The sequence below is a fragment of the Poecilia reticulata genome, chromosome 19, assembly GCF_904066995.2.
Source record: "Poecilia reticulata chromosome 19, P_reticulata-male-v2, whole genome shotgun sequence".
In the NCBI taxonomy this organism is placed as follows: domain Eukaryota; kingdom Metazoa; phylum Chordata; class Actinopteri; order Cyprinodontiformes; family Poeciliidae; genus Poecilia; species Poecilia reticulata.
The window spans coordinates 1531876-1559518 of NC_088848.1; the positions used below are offsets into that span (position 1 = coordinate 1531876).

At 41.1% G+C, this 27643-nt stretch overlaps 6 protein-coding genes across 7 annotated transcripts; 4 read left to right on the forward strand and 2 right to left on the reverse strand.

Annotated features, from left to right (window-relative positions):
- Window positions 1-72: 72 nt before the first annotated feature.
- tsr3 (TSR3 ribosome maturation factor) lies at window positions 73-4282 on the reverse strand. Its single transcript, XM_008436328.3, has 6 exons — window positions 3915-4282; window positions 3033-3243; window positions 2551-2744; window positions 1591-1761; window positions 893-947; window positions 73-325 (listed from the first exon to the last, which is right to left on the reverse strand). Exons 1-6 carry the CDS (start codon window positions 4033-4035, stop codon window positions 205-207), a joined length of 873 nt encoding a protein of 290 aa, XP_008434550.1. The 5' UTR covers window positions 4036-4282; the 3' UTR covers window positions 73-204.
- Window positions 4283-4298: 16 nt separating this feature from the next.
- gnptg (N-acetylglucosamine-1-phosphate transferase subunit gamma) lies at window positions 4299-8361 on the forward strand. Its single transcript, XM_008436329.3, has 11 exons — window positions 4299-4429; window positions 4509-4563; window positions 4639-4706; window positions 5064-5118; window positions 5226-5309; window positions 5406-5499; window positions 6316-6430; window positions 6504-6586; window positions 6681-6809; window positions 7908-7989; window positions 8075-8361. The coding sequence occupies exons 1-11, from the start codon at window positions 4363-4365 to the stop codon at window positions 8152-8154; spliced, it is 912 nt and encodes a 303-aa protein (XP_008434551.2). The 5' UTR covers window positions 4299-4362; the 3' UTR covers window positions 8155-8361.
- Window positions 8362-9132: 771 nt separating this feature from the next.
- On the reverse strand, window positions 9133-25033 carry chlsn (cholesin). Of its 2 annotated transcripts, XM_008436334.2 has the most exons (6): window positions 24882-25033; window positions 24641-24763; window positions 24227-24349; window positions 13165-13352; window positions 12416-12497; window positions 9133-11208 (listed from the first exon to the last, which is right to left on the reverse strand). In XM_008436334.2, the coding sequence occupies exons 2-6, from the start codon at window positions 24758-24760 to the stop codon at window positions 11029-11031; spliced, it is 693 nt and encodes a 230-aa protein (XP_008434556.1). In that variant the 5' UTR covers window positions 24761-24763; window positions 24882-25033; the 3' UTR covers window positions 9133-11028. The 2 variants fall into 2 exon arrangements, with proteins under 2 accessions (XP_008434556.1, XP_008434555.1); XM_008436333.2 differs by lacking the exon at window positions 24882-25033 and having other exon boundaries at window positions 24641-24875.
- Window positions 16065-19381, forward strand: LOC103481070 (uncharacterized). Its single transcript, XM_008436331.3, has 2 exons — window positions 16065-16198; window positions 17290-19381. Exons 1-2 carry the CDS (start codon window positions 16196-16198, stop codon window positions 18355-18357), a joined length of 1071 nt encoding a protein of 356 aa, XP_008434553.1. The 5' UTR covers window positions 16065-16195; the 3' UTR covers window positions 18358-19381.
- Window positions 22180-23434, forward strand: LOC103481069 (G-protein coupled estrogen receptor 1). The gene has a single exon (XM_017310892.2). The coding sequence runs from the start codon at window positions 22224-22226 to the stop codon at window positions 23331-23333; it is 1110 nt and encodes a 369-aa protein (XP_017166381.1). The 5' UTR covers window positions 22180-22223; the 3' UTR covers window positions 23334-23434.
- A 698-nt stretch (window positions 25034-25731) lies between the features above and the next one.
- On the forward strand, window positions 25732-27466 carry uqcc4 (ubiquinol-cytochrome c reductase complex assembly factor 4). The gene is made up of 2 exons (XM_008436335.2): window positions 25732-25929; window positions 27033-27466. Exons 1-2 carry the CDS (start codon window positions 25838-25840, stop codon window positions 27334-27336), a joined length of 396 nt encoding a protein of 131 aa, XP_008434557.1. The 5' UTR covers window positions 25732-25837; the 3' UTR covers window positions 27337-27466.
- Window positions 27467-27643: the final 177 nt, after the last annotated feature.

Sequence of the window (27643 nt, forward strand, 5' to 3'; positions counted from 1 at the left end):
GGTGCAGCAGAGGCTCATATAAAAGTCGCAGGTCACCTGTAGATGGTTTCTACATGCTATAAAAAAACTACATTTTCCATTTTCAACACAATAGCTTCATTGCATCTTTAATTTATTTACAGTATTCCAACTTTCAATTGTGCTGTTATTGAAATGCACTATACAAAAAAAGTTAGGGAATTTTCTAGTCTTTTCTGGAAAACGTTATTCATCTTCATGTTGACGCTGTGAAAGTGTCGACTCGTCGTCGATTCCTGCGTTTTCAGGCTCTTCGCCGTCTTCTGATGCGTCGCTGTCTTCACTGGAATCATCATCTTCAACGACACTAAACACAGAAATCACAATTTAATGTCAGGAATAAGACTGGATGTTTAATCCAAGTAAAAATACTCATCAGAAATACAGTTATTTTCCAACTTAAACTGGTTTAGGCTTAAATTTCATAACAAAACCAGAAAAGAAGTTATGTTGCACAAGAAAAGGAAATGACCCAGCATTGTTTATATCTATTTATCAGATTTAAAATCATCAAAAACTCGTTAGAGGCAAAACTCTCTCAAGTTTTCAGTTTATGCATCTCAATTTTCAGTCACCCCAAAATGTTATAGACAGAAACAAGGAGGCAGGTCTTTATCCTCCTGTTCATCATCACTGTCAGGTTTTACTGCATTGTTTTGGTGTGGAGCTCTTCAGATAGCAGCTTAACCAAACGTTATTCTGCCATAACGTTTGGTAATAGCAGAAGTTATAGCAAATAAAACCAATCAGCAGGTCAGGATGTCGAGCTCCAGTAGCGTCACACAACTTTCTCCACTGCTTAACACACATTTTATCTGAACTTCAACATGTTTGTGGCTAAATCTGAATTCATTTAACGCTATGAAGCGTTTACCTCAGAGGTCTGTTGAGATTTCTACACTCCACTCCAGAGTTAACATCAAACGGGTCTGTAACAAAAACAACATTTTACTACAAATTACATACCTTTCTCTAGTAACTCACATTTTCCAGACACATAGCGCCATTTTATAGCACACGACTTAAAAAGAATTGACTTTGTAATTCAACGCCTTGAAATTGGGCCTCTGTCTCTTTAAGAAGCTCCTGCTCTTCCTGAAGCTCCGCCTCCAGGAAGTTGTCCCAACATGGCTCCTCTATTAACCCTTTAATGTCGCTCTGAGCAGCAGCTCCTATAATGAGCTCAGCAGCTGGTTGCTAATTGCTGCTGGCTAGTCTGGAGGAGCCGAGAGGGGGAGGAGCTGCGCCTCGGGGGGCGGGGCTAGGTCCACCCAGGCGTTTTAACAGCTGAATAGTTGCCATGAAGATGAAAGGATTTCTGAACCATGCATGAAAGAATCAAAGCAACACTGCAGGTTTTATTTTTGATGAAGGAAAAACATTAAAACATGATGGGAAGATAAAAAAAGTAGATTTGCCCCTTTAATACTTTTATTGATCAGAGTGAAATCTTAAAATCTTATTTGAAATAGAAAACAATAATATTACTTTAGTTCTTCAGAAAACTCAAACTTTTCAATAAATGGGAAATATTTAAAGTCATAGAAACAAATAATTTCCCCCGTTTTTTACCGAACTCCTCCTCTTCCTCCGGTTTGGACGTGAGGAACTCCTTCTCCACCGTCAGCAGCTCTTCCTCAGAGCGACACGCAGCGTAGCGGTCAAGAAGAACTCTGTTGAGTTCAAGAAACACCGTCCCCCACTTGAATTTCTTCAACAGGAGAACCGCCAGTTCCTCAAACCCTGCAGCAAACCACAAACAGCTGCAGCACACTGATGGAGAGCTGAAACGTTCGCAGTGAAGCAACACAGTCGATCAAGGCTGCAGCTAATGATTAGTCTATTGATTATTCTATTGATTAATCGGCTAAAAAATGGGCACATTCTTGGGTGCTGCGGTGGTGCAGGGGCAAAGCACAACCCATGTATTGAGGCCTTAGTCCTCATGCCTGTGCTCGCATGTTCGATTCCCGCATGTCTTTCCCCTCTTTCCTGTCAAACTACTTTCAAATAAAGGTCACCAGAGCCAAAAAAACCTTTTAAAAAAATGGGCACATTCTGCAGATTTTTAATTTAACCAAATAGGTAAATAAAAGATCCAAACAAACAATTAAATAATTTTTTTAATAAGAAAAAAAACATTTTATTTGCAGCATTCCTTTAGTGAATTTGAAGCAGGTGAAGCTAAAACTGCCACTAAATCAGATTTAGATAAATGTGTTTTTATTGTAAGTGCAAAATGTATTTATGTTTTTATACAGTTTTGCCTTATTTGTTTTCAATATGTTGTTTTTGAGTCTGAATACTCCAGTTAATGATTAACTAATTAGAAGATTAGTTGAAAATTATTTCAATAATCAATTAATTCTAATTAATCCAATTAAATGTGACTGATCATGATTAATCACGTTAGTTGCAGCCCTACTAAATCAGTTGATGATTATCTCAATAATCTGATTAATCACAACTGATCTGATTAATCCGACGAATCGTTCCAGCCCTCCTGTCGATCACCGCAGCCTGAACTCTTACCCACGATGGCGAACGTGGCGGCGAACGCCTCGACACAGGACAGTTTGCAGGGCTTGCCGTAGTTGACCGGGTTTGCGGCGACGAGGTACGGCAGCAGCCTGGGGTGGCTGCCCACCATCTTACCGAACGGCGTCTCGTCCAGTTTGGCCCAGGAACAGTCGATCACAGCCAGGCCGTTCTGAGCCACAATCTCTCTGCAATCCGATCAAACATCAGAGAGACAGAGAATGAGGAAGTACAGCTGGATGGCATGGCTGAAAATATCAGTTGATACTAATAATTATTGATTAGTGTTTAAATACCTGAAATACAACCAAACTGGGGGTGTGACCAGTTTTCTCTCTACGTCGTTATTATTTTTTAGCAGTTATGAAGCACAGTGTCAAAACCTTAAACTAAATTTGATTTGAATTACGTATTATCGATCGCGGTACGGGTCATTATTGATTTGTCGCCCAGCCCTTGGAGGAACCACTGCATACCTGTCTGCTGGCGTCACATACTTGGTTCCCATGGGACTCAGGATGAGTCCGCTGAACCTCTGGTTGAGGCGCAGGTTGCGTACGAAGCCTTTCCGGACCAGCTTTCTGCCGGTGCAGCGTTTGGGGTCGCAGTGACCCAACTCCCACATGGCGAGGGGGCACGGCAGCTTCACCTGCGGGGCGTCCGCTCCCTCCTCTGGGTGGAGGCTGGCTGGAAGGACGGAACCAAACCAGGGGAGTGAGCGCTTCACCTCACCACAAATAACATCTACATTACTGTCTGACTGGGAAACGCAATTCATTTTCTAAATGTTGTAATCTTAAAAAAAAAAGAATAGTCATAAAATTTACAGATCTAATAGTATCTTGTTAAACAGACCGCTTGCCATTAAAAGCACAAATTTAGTCTTAACTATATTTTTTGACAGGCCAACTTCAACTAACATATAACAAGGAAAATAACATGATTATAATGTTTTTTCAAACAAAACCTACAACATTGTAAAATCTTACCACGTTTTTTTTTTGTCTTTTTGGTGCAAATATCTTAGCAAACGTGAAATAATAAAAAAACTAAGTCACAAGTAACTTTTAAGCAAGATATAAGAACTTGCTTTAAGTTAATACTTCCTTAATATTTATGAATAAGTACTGGCTTCACTGGCTTATAAGGAGTAATAAACCAATACTGTTTATTTATTTCCTTTATTTTACAGTTTAAAATAAACATGTCACATGTATTAAGAAATTAACTTATAATAAGCTCTTTTAGTAGATAAAAATTGCAACAATCTGGTAAGTTAGTTTTCAAAAAAAGAAATAATCAGTGAAGAAACATGATTATGATATTAGTACGTGGACGTGAAACACGTTTTTTGTTACCTTCCAAAGCGGAGTGCATTTCTTCAGTAAACGCCTCCAATGATTTTCCCTTCATTTTATGCCGTTTATCTTTGCCTTTGCTGTCCGGTCGCACGAACTTGCCTTGTTTCTTTCGCCCCATGTTGCCAGGCTGGGATCTATTTTCAGACGCTGTCCGCTAAAATATCAACACTAAGCAGCTTCTTGGCGAGCCGCGGACCCTAAATTTCCTTTCCTGAAAAGGTTTTCAATTCCATTTGCTCATAAAACATCCAGAAATCCAAACATCTCCTGGCAATTTTAAGTTTTTAATCCTCCTTTTCACTTTACATGGTGGAAAACACGCTACACTGTAGCCTGGGAACACTGCGCATGCTCTCAGGGGTTATTTTTTTGTCACGTGACCGACCACCTGACACAACAGACGAAGGAACCGGAAATGTAGCGATTATTCATCCAAAAATCCATCATGTGGAGTTTAAATAGCGGAATATATGTTTTATTGAGGACATGGCTTGTTTGCGTGTCGCTTTTCTGTAAGTTTTCCATTCTTAATGTTTAGTAAACAAATAACTGGACTTTTATTTGATAATCGATTTGTATTTTTCTATCCAGTCAGCCTCGGACTGGCTGGGAAAATGAAGATTGTGGAGGAGCCAAACACGTTTGGGTTGGTGAATTAATGTCTCATATGTCTCAGGTTTTCTGCTGCTGTTTTGTCTTCACTGGTTCTCTGTGTTTTCAGGCTGAACAACCCGTTCATGGCGCAGGGAAACAGGCTGCAGCCCAAAGTCTCTCCTGCGCCTGTGTCTGGTAAAGTGAAATGATCTAATTTAAAGCCTGAGACATCCTGAAGGTCTTAATGTCTGATCATTTTGGATACAGCTGCCATAAGCTTAAAGTCAAATTTTATGTTTAACCTTTAAAAATTCACCATAAAATAATGAGATTTAATTCTGGAAAACCTTTGGTTCCCTGGACTTCCCCGATGGCGGTTACCTCGTCCTTTCTGGTGTTCCTCAGGGATGTGTGCTGAGTCCCCTGCTGTAAATCCTGTTCATAAACTGAAATGGGATATTTACTTCCAGTAATCATGTACCATTGTTTATTGATTTGAAATCTGAAATGTATCTGTATCTCATCAATAACTGTAGTAATATTCTCTTAAAGGCCCAGCGCATCTTCATCATCTTGCAGGAAAGTGCTTCAGTCTCACAGAATCGATGTGAGTGAAACACCCTGACCTGAAGAAGCAACATGCATGTGTTTGATCCATTTCACATCTGACTGCGTGTAGAACCAACAACACACCTGTAACCGGTTCTTCTGCAGGTATAAATACGAGTTCTGTCCCTTCCACAACGTGACTCAGCACGAGCAGTCATTCAGATGGAACGCCTACAGCGGCATATTGGGGTAAGATGACACCAAAGCAGATGCTTTCATTAGAGGTTTTAATTTGTGAATTATTATTTTTAAGTGTTTCTGTGGGTCTTTGTTGTTTTCTGGTAGGATCTGGCAGGAGTGGGAAATGACCAACAATACTTTTACAGGCATGTGGATGAGAGACGGCGACACATGTGGAACCAGAAACAGAGAAACAAAGGTGCTGAAAATACAGTTATTCTTCTGCTTCAACCAAAGAATAACCAGTTTCCTCCTCTGACCAACCAGGTGACTCATCAGTACTAACCCTGGTTCCTTAATGCTGCAGTATATAACTTTTACAAAAAAAGTTTGATAAAACTGTCACCATGTTGTGACAGTGTAATATGAGACAAATAATCTGTGAAAAGATTGATCTCTACTATTGCCCTCTGAAGAAATGCACCAAAAACAACCAATCTGAGCCAGGAGGAGGGTCTTAACGCTGTCAATCAATCCCATGAACCCGCTGTGCTAAGTGCAAATGGTGAAGAATCAACTTACATTTACAGAAAAATCATTTATCCTCTATCCCAGGTGGCTATGCTAACTAGCCTTGATGTTTGTAGCAGAAGAAGCAAAGAGCAAGCAGGAGAGGGCGAGCATGAGAGTGATTGACAGCGATAAGACCCTCCTCCTGGCTCTGATTGATTGTTTCTGTTTTAGTGATGTATTTGAATTAAGCCAAATACAAGCCCAGAGGGAAATTCACAATTAGTAATGGTCTACTTCTACAAACTCTCATTTAAAAGAGAATATACTGTATTTCGGTTCTAATGAGGCATAAATCTCATCCTAACGTGTTTTTTGTTGTTGTTTTGTTTTTTTTATTGCTAGAAATGATAAAACATTTGGTGTTGACATGTTGGTATTGAGCCCCAAATGAACACTTGCTCAGGGCCCCAAAAAGGCTTGGGCCAGCCCTGGGGAAGTGGCGTAGCTGGATTTTAGGTAAAGGAATGAACCCTTGACTAAAAATGGGGTTGTGTTTGTTTAGGTGGTTCTGGTTTGCAGCAACAGCAGCAAACTGGTCCAGGTGTCGGAGCCAAGCACCTGCATTTACTCTCTGACCCTTGAGACGCCGCTCGTCTGCCATCCACACTCGCTGCTGGGTACGTCTGGGCAAAATCGCCTTCCAGACCGCTGTGCATGTCAGCGCTAATGGCGACTGTGTTTGGTCTGCAGTGTACCCCACCCTGAATGAGAAGCTGCAGAAGGAATGGGACGAGGTGGAGCAGGCTCGCTACGACGGCCTCATTACTGAGCAGGTAGGAAGCAGCAGATTAAAAACATAACATTTCTGACCCACCTGAACATTAAACCCACCAGGCTGAGTGCTGCTCATGTTTCTGTTTGTCACAGGGCTACAACAACCTTCTGAGAGACGTTTTTGAGGATGCTGGACTCCTGAAGAGCAACAAAGTGACAGAGACTGTTGCAGAGGCTGAAACACGTTCAGAAAAACACAACTCCTTACAGAAATGCCAAGAAGTATGCTGATTAGGAATGCAAACAACTTACGATTAATCGTTTATTAGGTTAAAATTGTCTTCAATCAAGGTTATTGTAGTTAACTAAAATGAACAAGCTAACAAAAACTGAAATTGAGAACATTTTTGTCAACTAAAATAATTAAAAAAGGTGTAATGAATGGGGAAAAAGTGTAACTAGCTGGAGCTGTACTGTCCGTTTATAAAACTAACTGAAGCACACCAAAAATAGATATAATAAACACCGTCTTTGTGTTAATCTATTTATTAGCTTGTCAAACTGATTCCTCCAACAGAAAAGCAGTTTACAACAGTTACCGGCAAATTACAGCACTCCGTACTTTCAGTGCTACTCTCGTCTGCAAAATGGCGACGGCAAAAGTAGTTAAACGTCAGTCATTTATTGTTCAACAATAATTGGATAAATGTTTTGAAATTTATATATTCTTATTACCCAACCTTAGCATACATAATTACAATAAAATAATTATAGAAATCAACCAAAGTACTGCTACCATATAAAAAAAAACCTGGCAAACCTACTCTTAAACTAATTAAAACTAACTAAATTAGACTAGCGAAAAGTCACAACGAAATAAAACTAAACTATAATGAAAAATCCAAGACTATTACAACGTTGGTTCCAATCGATTAACTAATCACATCCGCTTAATAGTTTTGTGTTGTAGTTCCGTCGCCATCCAGCAGAGGGCGCGGCTGGTCATAGCAAACCCAGTTGATACAAGATGGCGGAGGCCACAGAGAAGCAGTCCGAACAGAGTCCGGTGTAGAATTCAAAATGTACTTTATATGGTTCAGTTTTAAAATATAAACACCCAACAAGCCCCTTTAAGGAGTCAACTTAAATTACTTAATAGCGCTCATTCAGCCGAGGTCCTGCATGACGGTTAGCATTTCATGAAACATTTAGCTGTTTATGCTACGGAAAGATTTCAAGAGAAAACTTAAAATGGCGGCACATCAGTTAAGTTTGTCGAACAATAAGATCGGTTTAGATTAGTTCATTAACCGCATTCCTAATACTGGTTATCTAAATGTATGGGCGATATTTATTTGTATATATTTTTTTGTTTGACAGGATTATCAAAAGCAGAGTGAAGAGGTAGCGAGGCTGCGGGCTCTCCTCACCCTGAATAATATTTCCTTTGAGTCACAGCCAAGTACGTTAGCTCAACAACACCAGTCTGTTTATAATGTCTTAATTTCCTCGGTTTTACTGAAGCATGGCTGTTTTCTGTGTGGTAGACGAGGAGAAAGGTGCAACGACAGCGCCGGCTGAAGATCAACACCTGAGAGGAGACACGGGCCTTTTTGACCAGCTGTGAAGATCTCCATCACAAACGGGATGTTCACTTTTTGTTGTTTTTTTAAAGACTTTCTGGTCAGTTTGAGTCTCTGAGGTCCACAAGAAAAGCAGTCCCGCGTGTTTGGATGTTTTATATGTGGTTTGGACTTTAACCTGTGTATTTATGTTATGTGTTGTTCGGACGCAACATCATTGGAATTAAAACAAGTCCAAACAAAAAAAAAAAGCAATATGTTCTCTTTTTAATTACAAGAATAAAGTCATAATATTATGAGGATAAAAATTGAGCGACAAAGTAATAATACAACAAACTAACTGATAGTTATACCGTATGACTTTATTCTGGTATCATTACAAGTTTATTTGCCTATTACGACTTTATTCCACAACTTTATTTTCTGGTATTACACTTTGTAAAAACCGTAAAACTTTATTCTGATATTCTTATTGTGATTTTATTGCATTTTTTACGACTTCTGATTTTCCTAACTAGTTGCTCATTATGACTATTTTTACGACTTTACTCAACTTGTTATTCTAACTTTATTCTTGTATTTTTATGACTTGAGTTGCTCCTTATTATTACTTGTGTTACTTTGTTCTTGTATTAATACAATTATTTAGGTAATGACTGTATTAAAGGGATAAAACGTTGAGAACCTGAACCTGGAGATGAACAGTAATACTTCAGCATATTTGATGGTCTATAAGAGCATAAGGGGAAAAAAATTACTTCCTTTAATTTCTGAGCTGATTGATCTGGAACGACACCAGCCATGACCTTACAGTGACCTTAGTTTGACCCCACTGACTGCACAGCATCTTGAAACATTTCTTACCTTCTAAAATAACTTTTGAGGTTCTGCAAGAAAATACCACAAAGTGCATCTGCTGCGCTGCAACACAGGAGGTGTGGCAATAAAATGAGAACAGCAGTTCATTTCTGACAGGCAGAGAATGGACCGAACCGAACAGAACCAAACTGAGGAGTTGCATATCAAGAAACGATTGGCTTTAATCAACATTAATTCAAATAAATTCACCGTTTTCATGATGAAAAACCAACTTTTAGCTCTTCAAATTCACCTCAAATTAGCAGCCAAACGGTAAAAATGTGGAGGGATCCAACAGGACATTGACTCAGAACTCATCAGAACCGGTTTTTGGGCTGAATAACGCAAACTTGCATTAAGTTTTTACATTAGAAAAGAACTCAACCTTGTTGAAAATATAAAGATTCTGCTTAAACCCAGAGATCAGTCGTACTCAAATACATTTACTTGAGTAACATTTTGAAAAAAAATGCCCTTTTAAAAGTAGCTTATTGCACAAAACCTTTTCCTTGATTGTGAATCAATGTAGGGATGTAAACTTATAAGTATTAACTTATAAGTTTACATCCCTACATTAATAAATACTTTAGTTACTTTAATGAGGATATAAATAAAAAAAGCTATTAGTGATACAGCAGGTTGTATCACTACCTCCTGATACAACCTCAGGAGGTAGTGAGGTTGTATCAGGAGGTTGGTCCAGAATTTGGCTCCTGGACCAAATCCCGAGTAACACTACTGATACCTTAGTGTGCTTTTAGGCTGTTCTACACACACTACGGAAAGTCATAAGTGCCACAAACGACCACTTTTACTACACATCTGGTTAAGAAGTCACACAAAATCACACTCCGGCAAAAATGTCATTAAAATGAGTTTTTTTTATACCGTTCTAACCTTGAATGCAATTATGTGTCACTGTCATGCAACATTCAATAACCTGAATAAATGCAGTAATTCTTGGAGTTCAGAAGGCAGTCTTACATCATAAGAAGCAGCAGTTTGACCATTTTTTTTGTATTTTACACCATTTTAAGGCATAAAAAGGTGTTTTTTTGTGTAGCTTTTTAACCTGAAGGTTGGTAAAAGTGGTGATTTGTGGCACTTCTAGCTTTCCATACACCTCTGCCTAATACCACGCTACACTAAAAACTACAAAAAATAACCAACTTCAAGTATCAGGAGTGGTAATAATGTACACTTGAACATATAATGTATATTTCTGATTCTGTGTGAATAAAAGAACATTTACAATAAATTTACTCTTGATTTTTCATAAACAGAGTAAAGCAGGGAAATTATTAACTCTAAAATCAGTTTATAGGAAAAAAATGTTTTTTTTATTATAAGAAACATCAAATAAATGTGCCATTTATAACTGTGCTAAGTATGTAAATCTGTGTTCAAAACTGATTATAATCAGTAAATTAGAATATGTATAAAAGTGGTGATTTGTGGCACTTCTGGCTTTCCATACCCCACTGCCTAATAACATGCTACACTAAAAATTCTTATATATCTGATCCTATATGGATGAAAAAAACATTTTCAACAAATTTACACTTGATTTTAAAAAATCAAAATAAAACAGTGAAGTTGTTTACTTTTTATGGGGAAAAAATACTGTTACAATAATGTGGCATTCTTTCCCGTTATGAGTGTATGTAAATCTCTGATCAAAACAGATGAGAAGTCGTATATAACAATGCTGTTAGAGCAGCTTGTTATGGTTCGGGTGAGTAAAAATAACGCAGCGAGTTTTACAGCGTCGTGTCAGTTGGACCTGTTTACAGGTCTGACGTGTCCCAACATGTCCCAACCATAAACATTCCTGATTTTCCAGCTTTTCATCGTTCGCCTCATCGTGAAAACAACGTCTGGAAGACTCAAATCATCTTTTTGAAAAATAGTTTGAGATTCAAAATGTTGCAAACATGAGGAAGAGTTTGTGTTTTTAGGTTTTAGTAGCACAGAAAATCACGCTGGATGTTATTTACAGGGAGCAGCGCGCCTTGGTTGGGTCTCTTCCTGCCTCATGTCAGTGCAGGAGTCCCTCAGGGTCAGGAGAAGAGCTGGATGACTTCTCTGGCCCGCTGCGCCCTCTGCTGGACAGACGCGTCCTGCGGCGCCTTTCCGGATTCCTCCACCAGCGCCAAGGCCTTCTGGACCGTCGTTTCCTTCGCTTGTCCAAACAGTCCCTCCAGATACTGAAGCAGAACCACAAATGTATCGTCTGGAACCTGAAGGAAGGGAATTAGTTTGTCTGTCAGATTTGATTAATGTAGATACATTTTACAGCTTTTTATTTAAAAAAATAATAAAGTCTAACTGTTGAATAAGGCTGGACAAATTGCCTGAAAAGCTTATCACAGTTTAAGCTTTTCATATCAGTCGATATTGGTAATTGTTAATAAACAATAACTCAATTAATCATAAGATTAATTAAAAAAACATTCAATAATTTCCATTTGCATGACTTACTGTTTCCCTCTTCTACCAAAAGCAGGACGACAAAAGTTTCAGTCTGGTGTTTTGGTCTCAACCAAATGTTTAAGGATAATTTTGTTTCTTTTATTTTACTTGTTTCTGTTTTATTTATTTTTGATATTTAAAATGTCTTCCAATGTTAAATGTTTACATTTGACAATGTGTTCTTGCATTATTATGTAGTTATTATCATTATTTCAAATGGAAAATGGTTTCAAAACAACAAAATTATCCTTTATCGCAAAAACATCTGGAACAATTTATCATCCAGACAAATCTGTTATTGTGACGGCCTAATAGTTGCTGGTTCGTTTTTGGTTTTAAACATAATTTTTGGACAAAAAAAAAAATCCCTTTTGGCCACAAAACGACTTAGGTCATTATTTTAGGAAGTTGACAATATCAAATATGACTTAAAAAGATTACTGTAATTTAATGCCTTAAAATTGGGTCTGTCTCTTTAAAAACTCCTGCCGTTTCTGAAGCTCCGCCTCAGGAAGTCATGCCAACATGGCTCCTCTATTAACCCTTTAATGTTTTTACCAGCGTTGCTCTGAGCAACAGCTCCTATTAATGAGCTGTTTACTAATTGCTGCTGGCTAGTCTGAAGGAGCTGAGAGGGGGAGGAGCTGCGCCATGAAGGCGGGGCTAGGTCCAAATAGGCTCTTTGGACAGCTGAATGGTTGCCGTGGAGATGAAAGGATTTTTCAAACATGCATTAAAGAATCAAAGTAACACTCCAGGTTTGTTTTTGATGAAGGAAAAACATTAAAACATCAAAAGAAAGATCAAAATAGTTGCTTTTGAATAATAGCGCCACTGTAAAAATAAATTTAACTTGTAAAATATTTAGAAGTTTCCAGGGGAAGTTATAGAAATGAGCTCACTTCCTGAAGCAAACAGGAAGTTGAGCCTGCGCTGGTCCAGACTGCAGATGACGTTATTTTTATCTTTATTTACCTCCTCGCAGTCGTACATGTGCTGCAGTAACCAGGTCTGCCGGATCTTCTGAAACTTCCAGGCCGAACGGCTCTCCGCCCAGCTGCAGGGTCACAAACAAAAACACCCAGATCTCACTCTCTGGTCCAGAAGCATCGGCTGACACGATGCCTCCAGAAACAAATCTGCTCTTTTACTTTCATTTCTATAAACTGCATTTTAATTTGGCTGACTTGTATAACTTCACTTGACAGCAAATAAGTGAAGTAAAGTAGAAACATATTTTTAAAAATACGTTTGCAGGACACACAGATCGGATGTCTACACAGAACGGGCGTCTATCAGAACAAACATCTCCAGGTTTTCTTTTTGCTTCGACTGAAAAAATAAAAATAAAATCTCAAAAGCTTCATTCTGGTGTCAGAACGTTGTTTTATATCAGGTGATTTCAATAATTATTGATTCGTTTTTTGTTTTAAATATCTGAAATACAGCCAAACTGTTTGCGTAACTTTTCCAGTTTTATCCAGTTTTCCCTCCATTTTGTTTTTAATTTTCTAGCAGTCATGAAGCAAAGAGGGGAAACTTGAAACTGTCTCTGCCCCAGTTACTCAGCAGGTCGTTGCTAGGTAACCGAAATTTTGGGGGAACTTGAAACTGCTTCTTACCCAGCAGGTTGCTAAGCAACCAGAGAGGGAGCGAGTTAGTAGATTCTAACCTGGAATATTATCTGACCAATCACAACCCGGTCTATTTCAGCTCCTCGTTACCATGTGAGGTAGTCCAAGGCCAGCTTGGATGCGCTCCGTCCGGGTTCTGCGGGTTTTGGGTCGGCCCGTCCGGATTCCTTCAGCTTCTTCTTCTCCTCCTTTTTCCGGATTTTCTTCAGCTTCCTTTCCAGGACCCGTTTCTCTTCAGGGGTCAAAGGTCCTTCGGGGTCCCCGTCGTCCTCAGGAAGCTGCCATGGAGGTCAGAAACATTCATTTGATTTCACTCGTTTCTTTTTTAAACCATTCAGACTCAAACTGGTGTTGATTAGGGCTGTGCAATAATATCGATTTTGCGATATATATCGATATTTTCTTTCCTAAAAAAATCGATATTCATCCACAAGTATCGTAACATCCAACTGTCACCTGGCTCACTCACTGCTTGCTTCGCCGGGAGAGTGATCAGGTCATCAGGGTCAGAGTGATTCCTTCAGATGTTAAGTGAAGGTTAAAAAGGTATCAAACTGTTCAGAGCAGGTACTTGGTGCATTTATTTACTTTACAAATGCATGTAAGCTACAGTTTGTACTGTTTCAACTAAAAGAAACATGTTTTCTCACCACTTCTTTGATTCTTTTTGTCCAGCTGTCGACTTAAGTCTGTGTCCAACCAGAGCCAGGTATTGTGTAGTTGGTGCTTTTAATCAGTTTTCAGTTAAATTAATTCAATCCAGTCACAAAATATCACCAAAATCACTCTGTCCCTCTAAAATCTTTCAGAAAATCGCAAAAGTGTGTTAAATTGTATCGTTTGATGAATATATATCGTATTGTGAGCAGAATATCGTGTATCGTATCGTATCTTGAGATTATTGTATCACTACAGCCCTAGTGTTGATCCGATTCATCGGCCATCGATCGGTAACGGCCGATTTCCACGAAGAAGTGATCGTGTTCGCCCATTCATCGTTTGTAAAAGCACCTTTTGAAAATAACATTTATTTCATTTCCCGTTGGGATGAATAAAGTAATTTTTAATTTGAAGCAGGTATTAAACATACTTTGTATTAATCCCACATTTTTGTTTTAATTGGGTTTTTATTGATTTAATATGATTTTATATTTTTAAATGTCATGTTTTTATTACCTGTAAGTGTAAAATCACAATCATAGCAGAAATAAAGTCGTTAAAACATCCATCCGTTTGTAATTAATATATATGGTGTATTTAACTTAGTGATAAAGTTTCTGAAACAAATAGGCTTTCAGTAAAATTATAATTAAATGGGTTTGTAAAAAAATGTCAAAATTCATCAAATTCATCTTTTAAGAAATAAAAGTAATTTAAATGTAATATAAAGGGTATAAAACATTTGTATTTAATCAAATATATCCATACTTGTGCTTTTTTACATTGAAAATATCCTTTAAAATGTTTCCTTCCTAGTAAGATACTGACTACACACAAGGTTGAAAGAAAAAGTATTTTAAATCCCTTGAGCAGCAGCAGCTCAGGCTCTGAAAACTGAGAAAATTCACATTTTTTCTCTGTTTCTGAAAGTTGGAAGCAAAAATAAACGGTGACATTTTGTGGCTCCAAAGCAGAAGGAAGGCCAACGAACCCGTCTGAATCACTTCCTGTTGCGCTGCAGCTCAGAGGGCCGTTTCCTGCCGCTGCTCCACAGCAGCGTGCTGGGCCTGCTTTCACCAACCACTTTGGGTTTGTTTCCTCCCAAAGTCGCTTGGACATTTAATGAGTTGTTTTTTGGGCTTGTTTTTGAACATGAAGTTGCTGATTTGAGCTTAACCTTCTTTCTGAACAAAACAAAAACAGAGATTATCTCTGCAGAAAGACGCACGGCTACATGCCATTGTAATCTTTAAGATAGAAAATAAGCTGTCAAAGATCTGAAAGCCATCCGAGTTGTGGAGCCGAATGCAGGACCGTAACCAAACCTGGAGGCTTCTGTTTGACTTACAAAAAACATTTAATCAAAAACCTGAGAATTAAAATGTTATTTAGGGTTTTACAGACAGTGGAACACATTCAAAAACACAAAAAAATCCTAAAGTTAGTTGTTTTTTTTACACTATTGTAATCATTAATGTAATGTATTTTGCAGCTAAATAGTGACATTTTACGTTATAATCAAGTAACTATGTTAACTTCAGTTGTTATAAAAATTTTACATATATCAAACATGACTTAAAAGAAATGCTACTTCCTGATTTAACTCCTTGAAATTGGGCCTCTGTCTCCTTAAGAACGCCTGCTCTTCCTGAAGCTCCGCCTCCAGGGAGTCGTCCCAACATGGCTCCTCTATTAACCCTTTAACGTTTCTACCAGCGCTGCTCTGAGCAGCAGCTCCTATAATGAGCTCAGCAGCTGGTTGCTAATTGCTGCTGGCTAGTCTGAAGGAGCTGAGGGCGGGGCTAGGTCCACCCAGCCGTTTAACAGCTGAATGGTTGCCATGGAGATGAAAGGATTTCTCAAACCTACATTTAAAAAAATAAAAAGCAAAACTCCAGGTTTGTTTTTGGTGAGAGAAAAACATTAAAACCCGATGGGAAGATAAAAAATAGATTTTACAGATTACTGCTGCTTTAAACCAGTCTGATCTCTCCCGATTAGTGGATAAATAGTCCATATTTGGCTATTTAACTTCAGTCATATCCTCCTTTTTTACATTAAATGTGTAAATGCATGATGTTTACAAGCAGCTGAGCTTCTGTTCACAGAGCTGGTTGCTTGTTTCTCAACATCTGGCAACGTACAGAAACGCTTGGTCGGCTAAAAATACCCTCAGCTTTTTGCCACTTGTGGACCGGGTTTCCTGAGTCTCTGCAGCAGACTCTCTGAAGGCAAAGCCTGCTCTCGTGTCTGGACGGGGCAGGCAGTGTGTTTCTGATTTCACAGCCCTCAGCTGTGATGATGACAAACCAAAGGGAGGGGAAGTTTAGGTCACATGGTGCCGAAGTCATTCTGAAAGTATGCTAGCGGGGGAACTGCCCACAGACGGGGCCATGCCACCAGCATCATCTGCAGAGCTAAGCGCCGTTTTCTAGCAGGCGAGAAGACAAGGAGTGAAAACATGGTGAGTGGAACCGGCTCCTGATCAGAGTCCGTTTAGTTTTCACCCGATTCAGGAAGAGAGAGAGGCGTCCTGTGGGGAACGGCGATGTTTGGGTTTTTCTACTTCGCACCAGAGGAGGAAGCTCCTGTCAAGCTGTGGAAGTTCATGCTAACACCAACAGCCACAGCTAGCGATTACTTCAGAAATCACTTATTCTGATGATTAATCGATTATCTTGATGATTAGCTGACAAGTCGGACTGATCGATTATCCTACAAGTTATTCTTACAATTAATTGTCAAAAAAATCGGTTGTTATATTGATAATTCTGATTATTAATCGATTGTCAGAATAACTGACTATTCTGACTATTCAAATATAAGAAATTGGCACATTCTTCAGATTTTCAGTTAACTACTTAAACATTTTTAAGCAAAAAAGACAAAAAGAGAAACATTAGAAACGATGAATCGATTTCTAAATTAGTTGATTATTTCAATTATGTTACCACAAATAATCAGATTATTTTAGTAATAGATTTTTTTTGTCTATTAATTGGATATCAGAAATTTGTAGGTTTTTTGATTAACCACCAAACTCTCCTTTATGCAATCAAACAAAAAGAGAAATGTCCTTTTTTAGAGTCTGTATACACCAGTCAATTAATCCACAAATCTGGAACAAACTTCCATAAAACTGCAAAGCAGCTGAAACACTGATTTCCTGTAAATTCAGACTAAAAGCCCACATGTTTAGAGCTGCTTTTGAACAATAATAAATGAAACATTGACCAACATTTCTGACGTGTTTTGATGATGGAACTCGTCGAATATTTGTTACTGGTTTCTTAGTTGTTGACGGTTTTTAAAACTTTTTAAATGTTGTGTTTTTATGATGTAAAGCACTTTGAACTGCCTTGTGCTGTACAAATAAAATAAATACAAATAAACCTGATTATGTCAGTATAGCAGGTTTCAGTTCAAAGCTTCACCATAAAAACACAAAGAAGACACCACACAGTCAACTGAGAAAATCAGGAAACATTTTCCGATCATGATGAATAATCGCGATTAATCGTTTCAGCGATATCGTCTGATTTTGTTTCCTTCCAGTCTGATCCGACCACCGACTCCAACCCGACCAGCTCCACCTTTAACTCCACCTTCATCCCCACCTTCAGCTCCACCGCTGCCCTCGCCTCCAGCTCAGGGACCACCAACACCTACGTCCATGACGTCCATGACATCACGGCCGCCGACGGCCTGACCTCCAGAACCAACCAGGTCTACAGCGCCGTGGCCCTGCTGGGTTTCTGCGCCGGCTGCTTCGTCGTCTTCAGCTTCGTCCAGACCTTCCGGGCCCAGCGGCGGCTGGCCTGGCTCGACTGCCTCCTCTGGGTCTTCTGCGGCCTCCAGCTGCTGCTGCTGCTCCTGTCGCTCCACATCGTGGCGCACCGACCCAAATACATGCCGAACTCACTGCTGGGCTGCGCCGCGCTCTCCTTCGCCGTCAACGGCGCGTCTCTCTGCGGCGTTCTGGTCTTGGTGCTGATGGCGTTCGTCCTCACCCTAGACCCGCCGTCCAACGCGCCGCTGCGGAAGCCGACGGTCTGCGCGGCGCTGGTGCTGCTGTCCTCGGCGGCGGTGAGCCTGCTGCTGGCCGGGCTTCGGGGCCTGCCGCCGGGGCAGGACTGCGTCATGGATCCGGCCCCGGCCGGGGTCGCGTACGCAGCGGCGAAGCTTTCTCTGGCGGTCCTGGTTCCCTACGCCCTGCAGGTTGGACTTCTGGTCAGCGGCTGCGTCCGGCAGTGGCGATCGAAAGGCCGCTTCCTGTCGGGCTCGGAGGAGGGTCCGGTCTTTCTGACCGTCACGGTGCTGGTCTTCCTCTGCCAGCTGTTCCACTGCGCTGCGCTGCTGCGGGCGGCCGGGCTGGTCCAGAACGGCCAGGAGAGGCGCCTGGACCGGGCCTTTCTGACCGTGGCGGAGTGCGTCCTGTTCTCCGGCAGCAGTGGCAGCATGGTGCTGGTGCTGCTGCTGCACCGGCCGAGCCGGGAGAGCCTGCAGGGGGCGCTGCGGCAGCTGCGGGACTGCTGCCGGCGGCCCGGCCGCGCTCAGCCCAACAGGAACATCATCGCGCCGCACATCGAGATCACAGACACGCTGCAGGACATGGAGTCATAGGCTGCCATCTTTTATATCTGTTTCTGCAAACCGCAAGCGCAGAAGAAGAACGCTGACGTCACAACGGCGCTCTGTTTACGGAAGTAATAATGGCCGCCGCCGCCGCTCTATCGATGGATTTTAAAGGGAACTATGACGCAAACTTCATGTTTTCATGCTTCCATTTGGGCCTCAACGAGGTCAAGACAGACTTTACTGCACATTTCTACCCCAACAAACATTCATAGTTTAGTTTTCTGTTGTTCCATCTGTACTGAAATATTTGCACTGGAAACCAGACCAGGGTGGGCAGCTCCAGGCCTGGAGGGTCTCCTGTAACATTTAGATGCGTCTCTACTTCAACACACCTGGTCAAGTAATGAGGTCGTTAGCAGAACCTGACGGCACTGAGGAGGAGATTCAGCTGTTCGATCCAGGTGTGTTGGACCAGGGAGACACTAAGAGCTGCAGGACACCGGACTTCCAGGACCTCCAGGCCCTCCAGGACCTCCAGGACCAGGACTGCCCACCCCTGAACTAGACCAAAGATACTTTATTTGTGTTTTTGGAGTGAAGATTTAAAATCCACTTCAACATAAGAAAGAGACAAAGGGATCAAATGTAAACATATGGAAGTAAAAAACAAACAAACAGATTTCTGGTGACACTTTCCTGCTGTGTGAACGCAGCCCGAGATGAAACCGTCTTTGGTTCAGAAACAACAGACATCAAGTTCCGACTTTTAAACAAGCTAACTTTAGCTGTTAGTAACTTTAGTTGGGCAGCAACATGTGGGGGAGGGGCTGTAATGGCTGGAAGCGGCAGTAAAGCTGCTACCTTGATTCTACAAACTGATCCAAGCAGAATCAGAACTGACATCCGACAGATTAAAACTCTGTGGACGTTTCCTTTCACTTTCTAAGCGTTTATTTTTATTTTCATTTCATGAAAGATTGAAAAATCTGAAATCAAAATGTTTTCTGCTGTTTAAAAGTTTATTAAATTAAATAAATGATGAACATTTGCAGAATTTGTTGCTGTGATTATTTTTTATGTAAACAGATCTTCATTAGGCCCACTTGGCGTTCATATATGCATTTGAACCGAACCAGAGTTCACTTCAACCGAACCCAGACCGACGTCTGGAGGTCCAGAGTTAGCTTAGCATTCACACCTCACCAAATGGACCGGAGCGGGTTAAAGCTGGTGGGAATCCAGACTCGGTTAAGTTGACTGGTTTCTCTGACAGACGTGATTTTGGAAGAAAGACTCCCAGTCGGGTCTCGAAGCCCGACAACAGAACCGTCCTTTCAGAACCGTTTGGTTCTTAAAAACTGAACACAAAAGGCCCATTTAGAGAAACGGCAGGAAAAATCTGTGCAGCTTGGAAACATTTGGTCAGCGTGAGTTCAGCTCTGTCCCGAAACCGGTTTGTTTCCAGAAGCCGGGCCGGTTCCAGGAACAGAGCCGACCCGTTACACAAGCTGGAACCAGAACCGGGTCTCATTTACGCTCCAACGTCCTGGGTTATCACAGTTTAACTTTTCCATTAGAGTTCAGTTTATTTTGTCTAATTCAGTTAGTTTCAGTTCTTAAAATGTTTTCATTAAAAGTTATTATTAGCTTTAGTTTTTTTTCATACTTTGGTTGATTTTAGATGCATAATTCAAAAAGTTTAAAGTATTATAGTTATGTAAACACTGACTGGGTAAAGAGAAAGTACCATTAGAAATGTATTTATTGTTGACTGGAGTTTTCTCCCAAACGTAATCAGCTGACGTAAAGCTGCTGCTGGATTAAAACATTTATTTCACAACAAACGGAAAGGCTAATAAAAAGATGATAAAACACAAACAAAGGGTATTATCTGCTAAACACGCAGCCCGTATTTACATCTCCTTCACCGTCTAAAGGAAGTTTCACCAGAGGAGAGGTCAGGAGTCCCAACTGGACCCGACACCAGCGGGAAGTTCTGCTGGATCTGGCCGGCGCCGCCCGCCGTGGTGTTGCTAGTAAACACCAAAACGCTTTAGCTTCATGTCGCCTGGGATCACCTGCAGTCACTTCTCTGGGTTCACCGTCACGTCCAGAACCGACCCAAAGGTAGGCCTGACCCGGTTCTTTATCGGTATTTGCTTTGTGAAGCGAGGTTGAGCCAATAAAATAAAATCTAACTGAATAACTCAGTAAATTAGCTTCCAATTAGATTGATTATTGATGTGAGAACCTGGGATTAGATAATCTGGTCCGGTAATCTGGAGTTCTGATCCGATCTGTGAAGTTCTGGACCGTCAGATTCAGGTTTTTCTCGTTTTTTCTTCATTTTGAAGCAGAGTGGCGTCCATTTTGATTCTTCGTTTCTCTGCGGCTGCAGATAAAAGTTCCCGTCCTTCTGCCAAAATGATCAATTGTCCGATGATCTACACAGGGTTCAGGCCCGAACTTTGACTAGGCCATTCTAGAACATGAATCTGCTGTGATCTAAAGGATCTGCAGCCTTTACAATCCAAACAGACATTTTTTTACTCCAGTCTCACCAAATAAAACCGGCTTAGAGCTGCTAATGTTACCCAACCTTAAGAAAAAGGAAAATCTATAATTAAACAAATATCTAAAATCAGGGCTGAAAAAAGTATCACAACACAAGCGTTTCATATCAGTCGATATTGATAATTATTGATTAGTTTTTTTGTTTTAAATACCTGAAATACAACCAAACTGTTTTATCCAGTTTTCTATCCTTGCTGCTGTTTTTTAAAATTTTTTAGCAGTTTTGAGGCAAAGAGGGAAAACTTAAAACTGCTGCTGCGCAAGTTACTTAACAGACTGTTGCTAGGCAACCAAAGTTTGGTGGGACATGAAACTGCTTGTTACCCAGCAGGTTGTTGCTAGGCAACCAAAGAGCGGGTGAGTCAGTTGCTTCCACCAATCCAGCTTTGCTAGCAATGAGATGGTTGGTCAGCTAGAGTCTTTCCTCTGCCTACATCTCCCAGAATGCTTTGCGGTTCTGGGTCAGAGTTCAGTCAATATTCTAAATATTGAATATTCTATCAATCGTATCACCTACACAAAGTTCTCATGTGACGTTAACTTTGTAGCCGACAGCGATCTTGGTAGGTGTCCGTAAGTAACTGACGTGACAGTTGCTATGACAACAGTAAACAAGCCACAAGATTTGAACTAGCTCTCGCGCATTACAGCTATAGCTACATTTTGAGTACTATTCCCATCTTTGTAATGCTAAGATAAATACCAGATATTTACTGTAGTACTTACAGCAGAACTAGCTAAACTAGCTTAGCTAATGTAGCTTTAGCCTACGTGTTTCTTACTGCATGTTCTTACTCTGCCAGTCACCAGAACCTTCTTATTCAAGAGTTCAGACGTCTTTTACAAATCCGTTGAAACATTGATTGTATGGATTTCAGTTGAAGCTCCTCCATGTTGTTCGCACTCTTCCTGTTCACTAGCTAGCTAACGTTATCGTAGCATGAGATCGGAGGCAGCTCGTTCACGTCGTCTGACATGTTTTCCTTTTCCGTCTCATATGGGTCGATCCCAACAACAGCAGCCATTTTGTTCATGTATCTTTCTCTCTCACATTGGTCAACATATTTCCTTTTTGTTGGTCTCGGCGCCACGCTTCATTTATGATTTGTGCTGCCGTTGCCTACCAAGATGGCGTAGATCACCTCCAGTTCAGACGTGTGGGAACGATATATAGATTTTGATCAGGTGTCTATCGTGATTTATATCGTTATTGATTATTGTCCAGATCCAAATGTGATGTATGAATCTATAAAAATTCCTCCTGTTCTGTCCAGCAGCCGACTCCATCTTCAGAGCTCAACAGGAAGTGAAGGTCATGTGGAGGTCGCGGGAAGGCTATGAAGCCTGATATGGGCATAAACATGTTCACGGATCCCAGAGCTGGGGAGAACCTCACGGTGCTGCCGAACCTGACCCAGCGGGCCTCGGAGAACATCGAGCATTACCTCATCCACCTCTTCCTGTCCGGGTTTTACACCCTGATTCTGTTTCCTGTCGGCCTGGTGGGGAACTTCCTGATCCTGGTGGTCAACCTGGCCCACCGGGGCCGGCTGTCGGCGCCGGACCTGTACTTCGCCAACCTGGCGGCGGCCGACCTGATCCTGGTGGCCGACTCCCTGATCGAGGTGTTCAACCTGAAGAAGGGTTACTATGACAACGCCGGCCTCTGCACCTTCATGAACCTCTTCCAGCAGGTCAACCTGTACAGCAGCATCTTCTTCCTCACCTGGATGAGCTTCGACCGCTTCGCGGCGCTGACCCGAATCGCCGCCGGCGCCGCACATGCCTGCCGCAGCTGCTGCCTCATCTGGGCGTTCGCGGTGCTGCTCACCTTGCTGCCGTTCGCCGTCGCCCAGGTGCAGCACTCCGGCGAGCTCAACTTCTGCTTCGCCAACGTCAGCCAGGTGCAGTGGCTGGAGGTGACGCTGGGCTTCCTGCTGCCGCTCTGCATCCTGGCCGTGTGCTACTGGAGGATCGCGCAGGTGCTGCGGCGCAGCCAGAGGCACCGGCCCCGCCGGCAGCGAGCGCTGCGCATGATCGCCGCCGCCGTGCTGGTCTTCTTCATCTGCTGGCTGCCAGTGAACGTCTTCATCAGCGTTCACCTCCTGAGTGGCGCCGACGCGGCGGGCGCCGACGCGGCGGGCGCCGACACGCTGTGGGAGCTTTACCCGCTGACGGGCCACGCCGTCCGGCTCGCAGCCTTCTCCAACAGCTGCCTCAACCCGCTAATCTACGGCTTCATGGGCGAAACGTTTCGGAAGAAGCTGAGGCTGTTACTCCAGGAGAAAAACCGCAGCGCCAAGCTGCAACGGTTTGCTTCGGAAAAACACATTTATGCTCCAGTCGCACCGACATGTCAGCATAACACATGCGACACTTCGAGTCCCTCCACTAAGTCCAGCTCTAACGGCCTCCTGACCGAAACCACAGAGGCAAAAGACTTGTGACGTAAAGGCACTTTAAGGGACAAAATGGAAGCAAGGACTTTAACTGATGTAAAAACTGAGAATTATTTCTTTATTTTTAAATAAAACTCAAAGTTTCCAGAGCAATGCTTCATAAAACAATCAAACAGTTGATGGCATCTCAATGTGCTGAAAGTAAAACCTGCGCTGGGCACATGTAAGCTAATGCGCTAATCTTTCCTTTAGCGGTATTAACAAAAAGGACAAACATTACATTTTGATCAGCACCAGGATCAAAACCATCAACACAAATCAAATCTGTTGGTCAAGGTTTGACTTTTTATGGTTTCAAAACAACTAAAAACTTTTAGTCTTGATTTAAAGGATCTCCGTGTTTCAGCAGTTTTGCAGTTTTCTGGATGTCTGTTCCAGATCTGTGGTGCGTAGAAGCTGCATGCTGCTTTTCCATGTTTGGTTCTTTAGCTAACTTTGACCATGTTTAGCACACTTAGCTTCCCCTAAATGAGTTTTCCCACATAAAGTCTAAAGCACTAATTTACTTGGTCGTTTTGTAAACTTTCAGTTGAATGAAATTTTAAATCTGCGCTGAAGTTTTGGTTAAACATTTATATTCATGCTCTTATTTTGAAGTCTGCGTATGTCGCAGTTAATTTCCTCTCCTCACAAGAAACTGTGTTGAGCAAGTGAGATTTAAACAAACACACGTTGTGTCGTTGACACATGGTGGGTGTCGACATAGTAGAAATTAGCACATTAGCATCATAAATTTTGTATTGGTGTAGCACGTTAGCGTTAGCAAAACTAATGTTTATGAGTAAACTAATGTGTATGACTAGTGGATAAGGACTAAGGTTAGCAAGGCTAACTTTTCAGTTAGCGGTAGCCACCACTGTTCGATGGGTTTAGCTCCTCACCTCAGCTCGATCCAAATCAGCTTCTCTTGTTGCCTCTTTCTTCTTCTTCTTCTTGAGTTTTTTGTCCTTTTTGCTTGTTTCCTCATCTGGATTTGTAACACATGGAATCTGAACTGGAACTTCCTGAACAAAAATCATCAAATAGAAGAGTTTATATGGAGAAAAACTATTGTCTGCCAAAGTGTTCATATATATGTTCCAGAACATGTAATTTGTGTCATGCTAAATGTACTGAGCTGAGATTGTCACAGTTTTCAATCAGAGGCTTCTGCTGAGTCGTTGCAACATTGACTGCTACTGGAGATATGCGATATGAGTTATGACAACATTTTATTTTCCTTTGGGATAAATAAAGTACTTATAAAACTCCAATAAAACACATAAAAGTCAGAGAGTGTAAAGGCTTCTACCCACCTCTACTTCCACGTGTTTTCTCTTCTTCTTGGTTTTAGTTTCCATGGCTTCTTCTCCCTCATTAAAACTGGATTTCTTTCCTTTGGGGGGATTTTTTTTCAAAGACTTGTCTTTTGCCATCAGCTGATTCATGCAAACCAAAATGTTACGAACCCGAAGATGGATTAAAATCTCAGCGAGAGGAAATTTACGAAACAGTAAAAGTAAAAACTACATTTTAAGCTGTTAATGTTGAATTTACCTCGTTGTTTCTGGAAGAGAATCAGAGTGGCGAGTAGAAAACGTGCACTTCGAATCCAGGAAGCGAACCAGAGCAGCTTGAACGTGATTGGACAAACGTCTCTACGTGCATTCTGATTGGTTAAGGACTTCAACGCGTTAAACGAAAACGAATGAATGGTTTTTAACGAACCATTTTATAAATTTAAATGTACAATTCTTCACAACTAACAAGATTATTTATTTTTTAATTTATGTTTGAAAAGAACTATCCTGAAATAAAAGACCCGGATTTGTCTTGGTGCTTTCATATTGCGTGATAATTAACTAATTATTAATGAGTGATCAAGTGTTAAAAAGTTAAAGTAAAAAAAGAAAGAAAGAAAAAATAACCACACACATTGTTTCAGGTAACTAGTTGTTGCATTTAGGTGATGTCGTAAAATCATTAAGCAAGTTTTAAGTTTCTCTCGAACCAGAGTTTGAAATTTAGTGCTATAGTGAAAGAAGAAAAATTAAAAGCAGGGAGATTTTCTCTTTCAATCAGAATGACACAAATCTTAAAATATTTTGATTGGTCATTTAAAGTTCTTCAGCATTAGATTAATTTGTTGTTATTTAGACAACAAAATCACACACATTATTATTATTATTATTGTTGTTGTTGTTGTTACTACTACTGCACACTTCTTTCACCTAAAGGTTGTTATATATCCTAATTTTGTTGCATAATTGAAGGGGAAAAAAACATAATTAAGTCAATACACCTCAGAAAATCTACAAAAAAAATCACGACAAAAATCCAAAACAGAAAGAAAGAAAGAAAGAAAGTAGAAAAGACGGAGAGTTCCGGAACGGTTCGAAGCAGGAGTCACAGTGCTGACCCGGAAGCGTTTCAGCGTTGCACAATGCAGTGTTACGTGACCTGACGGGGGTTGCTGGAGAAGCGGGTTGTGTGGAGATGTCCATTAGTCCGACATGTCTCCATCAGCAGGACGAGCTTTCAGTGGTTTCACCTCTAGGATCCTTGGTAGAGGAATGCGGATTAAAAACGCGTCGGCTTCCGTAGGGTGAGTGTAAATCTCTGACCGGGGCTCAGCGCCACTTCAATGACCCTCACACTACTGAGGTTTAACCTGAAGGAAAAATATCAAGTATAAATTGAATAAAATAATGGGTTTTGTTACCAGAGTTCGAGCAAATTCTTGTTTTAATCGACTTTAATATTCGGGTCAGTTTTTCTTCTTTGAATTAATCAAAGCGTCATGAATGATTCACGTTTCATTTACGAGAAAAGGTAGAGAAATAAGTTTCCTCTGCTTTGTTTCTTATTGCACTGTTTCTTGGCAGTCAAGCCTGTTTATTATCCCTTAAATTGTATCTCTGATGCATAACCACTGCAACAAGAGCAGCTAGTTAGTTAGCATCTCAAAAGCTCAAAAAACACCTGAACTTTGACCCCAAATCCCAGCGGAGTTGAAAAGGAGTCTTCATAGATGAGTTTAAAGCCATATGTTCCCCAACACCAACCTCACTTTGCACGTCTTTATAACCATACAGCCAGACAGATGTTTAAAGTTTATTAGCAAAAGCAAACGAGGTGGATCAGCAGAGATGGCTAGCAAGTAATCCAGGACGTGTTTCTACGGAATATCGTATCTGCTGCTCGGAAAATTGGCAGCTAGCATGTCATAACCGTGAAACCCTCATAGAGCAACAGTCTTAAGTCAGAGGCTTTTTTAAATCCATTGCCTGCCTGACTGCTACTGGAGATCCTTCCTGCCCAGAACATTTTAATCCAGATACTTGGATGACATAAATTTTCTACCGTAGTTCTTCCTTCCACTCAACTTTCCATCATTATGCCTGGAAACATTCCTCTGAGGTATTACGGATATTTTGCAGCTTAGTCAGTAACTGTGAGGCCTGGACCAGAACATAGCATCCTTTCAATAAAATCAAAGGAAATAAACACTATAATTCAATCTTGGTTTTGCTTTTTAAAGCAAAATTCATGTTGTAAACAAACTCAGCTCCTTCAGACTAGCCAGCAGCAATTAGCAAACACCTGATGGAGCTTCAGAAAGAGTAGGAGTTTTAATGTATTAAACCAACTGGTGCTAACTAGTAGCATTAGCATTATGCTAACGAGATGCCTTCTCCCCCTGGACAGTTTGAGGTCGCTATCGCTGACCTCCCCGGCGTCGGCCCGGTCCAAACCATCGTCAGACGACGAAGCGGTCAGCAGCGAACCCATCAAGTTCTCCACCAGCATGGCCAGCCACCGGACCTGGAGGGTGGACCGGTCCCTGGGCAGCCAGCACGAGCGGCCCTGGTGGAAGGTGGTGCCCATCAGCCTGGCCTTCACCGCCTTCCTGCTGTGGTGCATCATGAGGTCGGACACGGACATCGACACTCAGCTGGAGAAGCACCTGTACGAACATTTACCCGACCTGGAGGAGGACGAGGAGGAGTGAAGATTTTCTCTGGGTGGATATTTATTCGTTAAAATAATGTGGACTGATTTAATGGACCCGTCCCTTTACTGTCCGATGAATGTTGGGTCGTCTTTTATTCACTTGAATTAAAATCATTGTTAGAAATGCAGCCTCTTTGCTTCAGCATTCAGATCCAGGTTGGACGATATGACTGAAAAATTATGTGAAAGTTTCATATCAGTCAATATAGCTAATTATTGATTAGTTTTTATTTTGGATATCTGAAATATTTTCAAACTGTTTAACCCAGTTCTCACTTCAAGTTGTTTTTTTTAGCAGTTTTGAG

Bases quoted from the DNA above. Each gene is read 5' to 3' on its own strand.
- gnptg (XM_008436329.3), top strand. From the start codon at position 4,363: ATGTGGAGTTTAAATAGCGGAATATATGTTTTATTGAGGACATGGCTT. The intron at 4,707-5,063 runs GTAAAGTGAAAT...ATTCTCTTAAAG, and splicing joins CTCTCCTGCGCCTGTGTCTG to GCCCAGCGCATCTTCATCAT. The intron at 6,431-6,503 runs GTACGTCTGGGC...TTTGGTCTGCAG, and splicing joins CCATCCACACTCGCTGCTGG to TGTACCCCACCCTGAATGAG.
- uqcc4 (XM_008436335.2), top strand. From the start codon at position 25,838: ATGTCTCCATCAGCAGGACGAGCTTTCAGTGGTTTCACCTCTAGGATC. The intron at 25,930-27,032 runs GTGAGTGTAAAT...CCCCCTGGACAG, and splicing joins AACGCGTCGGCTTCCGTAGG to TTTGAGGTCGCTATCGCTGA.
- chlsn (XM_008436333.2), bottom strand. From the start codon at position 24,772: ATGAATCAGCTGATGGCAAAAGACAAGTCTTTGAAAAAAAATCCCCCC. The intron at 12,498-13,164 runs GTAACGAGGAGC...GTGACCCTGCAG, and splicing joins GCCTTGGACTACCTCACATG to CTGGGCGGAGAGCCGTTCGG. The intron at 11,209-12,415 runs GTAAATAAAGAT...CCCTTCCTTCAG, and splicing joins ACATGTACGACTGCGAGGAG to GTTCCAGACGATACATTTGT.
- LOC103481069 (XM_017310892.2), top strand. From the start codon at position 22,224: ATGAAGCCTGATATGGGCATAAACATGTTCACGGATCCCAGAGCTGGG.
- tsr3 (XM_008436328.3), bottom strand. From the start codon at position 4,035: ATGGGGCGAAAGAAACAAGGCAAGTTCGTGCGACCGGACAGCAAAGGC. The intron at 3,244-3,914 runs GTAACAAAAAAC...CCGTCCTTCCAG, and splicing joins AATGCACTCCGCTTTGGAAG to CCAGCCTCCACCCAGAGGAG. The intron at 2,745-3,032 runs GTATGCAGTGGT...ATCGGATTGCAG, and splicing joins TATGTGACGCCAGCAGACAG to AGAGATTGTGGCTCAGAACG.